This window comes from Nuphar pumila, chromosome 13 (assembly GCF_984573655.1).
Source record: "Nuphar pumila chromosome 13, dmNupPumi1.hap1.1, whole genome shotgun sequence".
In the NCBI taxonomy this organism is placed as follows: domain Eukaryota; kingdom Viridiplantae; phylum Streptophyta; class Magnoliopsida; order Nymphaeales; family Nymphaeaceae; genus Nuphar; species Nuphar pumila.
In genome coordinates, this window is record NC_143261.1 from 11,318,278 (window position 1) to 11,322,988 (window position 4,711).

General features: G+C 48.4%; 1 protein-coding gene across 1 annotated transcript; it reads right to left on the reverse strand.

Annotated features, from left to right (window-relative positions):
• Nucleotides 1-1,791: 1,791 nt before the first annotated feature.
• LOC149817750 (uncharacterized) lies at nt 1,792-4,400 on the reverse strand. Its single transcript, XM_089984892.1, has 2 exons — nt 3,766-4,400; nt 1,792-2,689 (listed from the first exon to the last, which is right to left on the reverse strand). Exons 1-2 carry the CDS (start codon nt 4,285-4,287, stop codon nt 1,913-1,915), a joined length of 1,299 nt encoding a protein of 432 aa, XP_089841018.1. The 5' UTR covers nt 4,288-4,400; the 3' UTR covers nt 1,792-1,912.
• Nucleotides 4,401-4,711: the final 311 nt, after the last annotated feature.

Genomic DNA, 4,711 nt, shown 5'->3' on the forward strand with positions numbered 1-4,711 from the left:
TTGAAAAGTATGGAGAGCTAAAAGACCATTGGAATTAGTGCATGCTGATATTTGTGGCCTAATGAGAACCATGTCAATGAATAATAATTATTTTTTGTTATTCAATGACGATTTTACTAGAATGAGTTGGGTATATTTTCTTTCTAAAAAAATAAGAAACTATTGAAAAGTTTAAAGAATTCAAGATTTTTGTTGAAAAAGAAAGTGGATATGCCATAAAAGTCCTTTGTACAAATAGAGATGGTGAATTTTTGTTAGATAGTTTTGGTCTCTTTTGTAAATAAAATGGCATCTACAGGCAATGGCAATTGACTGTGAAAAAGACCCCTGGAGTCACAAAGAGAAAAAATAAAACAATGGTGAAAATAACAAGAAGCATGCTAAGTGAAAGACAACTTTCGAACAATTTTTTGGCAGAAGCAGTGGCCACTTCGGTGTATCTCTTGAATATTTCTCCAACAAAGGCGGTAAGAAATAAGACTCCCTATGAAGCATGGAAGAGAAGGAAGCCCAATGTAAGTAATCTGAAAATCTTTGGTTGTGTCACATATGCATTGATTGATCTAAGTGAATTCTCTAAGTTAGATAAAAAGAACGAAAAATGCATTTTTGTTGGTTACTGTGATGAAACAAAGGGTTATCACCTATACAATCCTGTTACAAAAAAAATAATCATTCGTAGAGATGTTATTTTTGATGAAAAATAGGTATGAAAATGGAGCAAAGAAGAAATTCAATATTTTCATTTGATAGAAATGTGTTGGATGTGGTGTGAAGTAAAGAGAAAAAAAAATTGTCTGAGTCTACTACAACTCATGATGAGACGATGAAAGTTGTTAAATCTCTATCAACTAATAACCATGGCATTGAGCCCCCTCTAGATGGAGACACGCCACCTAGAATGGTAGGTTCTTTGGATGTTATATATAATTGTGTTTTCGCTCTTATGGTTATCGAGCCATTGACTTACGAAGAAGCATGTGTGAATAAAGAATGAGAAAATTTTATGAGAGAAGAATTGCATGTTATACAAAAGAATGACACATAGGGTATGTTTAAATCATCATCCTTCGTTCGAAATGGGATGAAATGAACATGGAAGATGAGGTGGACGCTTGGAACGGCGTTCATTGCATCCTTAAAAGGGAGCTATTTTTGTAACACCCCTCTCTCTATTGCAAAAAAAAAAAAAGGATGCGAGGAACACGTTAAAAAAAAGTCAGGGATAGAGGTCTCCTATCTCTCTCTCTCTTGCAGCCAGGGGGTCATTGGCGCCAGGGATGAGGCCGCGTCCAGGCTTCTTTTTTCTTTCTTTCACTTTTCTTCTTCTTATTTTCTTCTTTGTTCTTTTATTACTGTTTGAAATTTTTTTAGAGCTCTCTTCTTGATTAGGGTTTCTTGGGTTTTCTTTAATTGATTCGGGTTTCTACTTCTTCATTCTTCCCTCGTCAAACAAACACTTGTTAGACTTGACAAAAAGGACTGAACAAACGGAACCAATATTGTGTTTTCAATCCTGAACAGGCTCAAGTCTTTTTTGATTCATTGAGAGCTTAAGTCTTTTTTGATTCATTGAGAGCCCTAGACGTGTCAACATCACATGTTAGTCTTTCCCTTACGGTCTACGCTACTTTTTTTATTCACTGAGAGCCCAAGCCATCATCTCACATGTGGCATAAGGACACTGTGATGGCTTATTTTGTAATCCCACCACTTGGCCATTTTTTTCCCATTTTACCCTTTTCTGAGAGAGAGAGAGAGAGACTTCCTACTCTCCTACACCCACCACCGAAAACAAAAATCTGCTTGATATTTCCTATTTTTTAAAAGTAAAAAAACAAATAGCTTAATTCATAGAAGGAAAAAGAAAAGGAGAAAAAAAATCCCGTAAGGAATCCCCGACAATGTACCATCAATCTCTCGATCCCAGCCCTCGGTTGCAGATATCCGACGGTGAGGGGGCATCCCAACGAGCCGCCCGCCTCCGCATCGACTCGAAATCCACGACGCACTCTGAGGCGTTCATCGCAGCGATCCGGCGCCTCCCGACGGCCAGCCTCTTCCCGGTGACCCGGTCGAACTCCGCCTCCCAGCCCTTCTCCCACGGGCCGTGGGCGTCGCAGAGCTCCACCGTCCCTCCGGACCCGTCGGTCCAGCTCCAGCCCCGGTCCAGGTTTCCCAACACGTCCGACGCGCACGCCCCACTGCACACAGCCCTACACGGCCTGCACTTGGCCCCGCTGAGCGGACCCCCGCTGCTCAGCGCCGCCACCGGAACGTCGAACCGCCCCGGCGGGAACACGTATTGACGGTCGCTCAGCACGCAGAACGGCACGCGCCGCTGCTCGAACCGGACCTTCTCCGTCACCAGCTGCGCCTTGAACGCCGACTCGGAGTTCAGCTCCCGGTACCCCGCCGAGGCGAGACGCGGTATCAGGGAGAGCCGGGACAGCGAGACCCGGGACGTGTTGAGGTCCCCGACTCCGAACCGATCGTTGAGCCCCCCGAACCGAGACCCGCTGGGGACCACGTACTTCTCCGGGATGAAGCTCTCCGGTGAGATGGGAGCGGACCAGTAGCCGTCGACTCGGGTGCGAACGATCCAATCGTACTCGAACCGGTTCTTTTCCTGGTGCTCCTGGATCATGGTCAGGCACCCCTCCACGAGGTTGAAGTATTGCAGCAGCCCCTGCGAAACAAGCACCGCTGTATCAGATCGAATCTGCCTAATAAAAGCCTAATCACGAACCCGAATCGCAAAACTCTTGCCTCCCGAGTCGTTTATCTCGTGTCCATGAAGAACGACTCGTCATGAAAATGGTGACGGTATGGATCTCCTATCCAACCGATCCATACCCGTCACGAAACCTCGTATGTCTATTGGCTAGCCACCACCGGTTTAACTGAATGAGATCACCAAAATCTAGAACGAGCAAAACCCAAGTCGAACCCGAACTCACGAGTCCACGACTCTCGAATCAAGGGATCGAACCAGCCGGGTTCCGTACTTCGACCCGAAATACGCCAAGAAGCTATCCATATACCATCGATGTCCAAACAGATGGACGGACAGGATCCCCCTAGCTCCTACTACGAAGCGACAAGGGAGGTTTGAATTAAGCACTGTCCGCCGGATAAAATGACGGAAATACCCTTCAGGACACTCAGGCCTTCCACGGCATTTTCGTCAAAGACAGGCCAATCCAGTCGATTTACACAAAGGACAAGTTGTGCGGCAGAGCAGTCCAACCAGTTCCACGGCGACCTTAGCAGTGTTAAATTACTATAGCACCCTCACGGGACATCAGCGGTAGGGAAGGTCTCGCCACTCGATGTCATTAAAGGACTGGTAGGTGTAAAATGAATGAGACACGTCATCATTCACTTGGGAGCGCTCACGTCGTGTCACACCTAACTCCCTACCGGACGAAAAAACTCCCGCGCGCCCCCCCATCGAATCGACTCGGAATGAACAGATCGACCGGTCCATCCTCAGACCACTTCCCCACCCAAAATCATCGAACCGTCTTAAAAACCCGATCCGACTCGTTGGGATAAGGAGCAGGCGCCTCCTAGTGACGCTAAGCTTGCGTCGTTTTGTCAGCGTACCAACACACATGGGAACAGGACGACAACATAGCAGAGGTGGACTAAGATTACCAAAATGCCCTTATTCCCACTGGAATCCGACTCGGGTCGCAACGCGTATCGGAAGCGGAGGCGGGGAAGAGGAGAGAGAGACAGAGAGAGAGGTTTGCTGTTTACCTGCAAACCCTTGGGGGAGTTTCTGGAGGTGAGGACGAGGTGCTGGAACTGGGTCTCGGGTATGGGTTCCGGGTCGAAGATCCTAACGGCGGCGATCCGGCGGGCAGACCTGAGGAGGGAGAGCTTGTAGGCGTCGCCGTCGAGGGGGGTATGCAGGAAGAGGTCGGAGTTGTTGAAGACGTTCACCACCCGCTCCACCAGAGACGGACCCGTAAGCTCGAACCGCCTTGCGCCGCCCACCAGGCAGATCGCCACCCGGGACGCGTCCAACTCGGCCCTCCGCCTCTCGATCTCCGCGTTCCGCTTCCCCTTCTCCGGCGGATTCCTGCCGGCGACGGTGGATGGTGGGCGGTAGAAGGAGTGGGATATGAGAGGGGAGAGGGGCGGGGCGTAGAAGCGGAGAATGGAGAGGAGGAGGATGAGGGAGAGAGGGGTTAGGATGAGGATGATGGTTCGGTAGTTGGTGTCTGTGACCGTCCATCTCCACATGTTGGCGGTCGTGGCGGTGGTGGGTGGTTTCATAGCGATCTCTTCCTCCTCCTCCGTCGGATCTCCTTCCTCCTCAGTGATTGGGCCTCTTCTTCCATGAGAGAAAGAGAGAGAGGTGCCAGATTCCTTCTTCCACAAATGGTAAATGGGACGACGAAGCCGACGTCAACGTCGGAGTTTTATTTTAATTTTTGGGGGAGAGATGGAGCTGGGCCGGAATTGTACCAGAATGGATCGTCGAGAGTGTTCGGACTCTTACTCTGTAAAAGACCATAATGCCCCTATGATCCCATGGGTTTGGAGGATTGGAGTACTGCCCGACCCATTGGATCTTGGAACCGTAGGGATGTCAACGGATGTAAACCAAGCGAATCCGATTACTGGTGGAAAATCTGGATCAGATTAATAATTAGATCAGGGTTTGTTATTAAGTTTTGCATTCAAATCCGTACCCAAA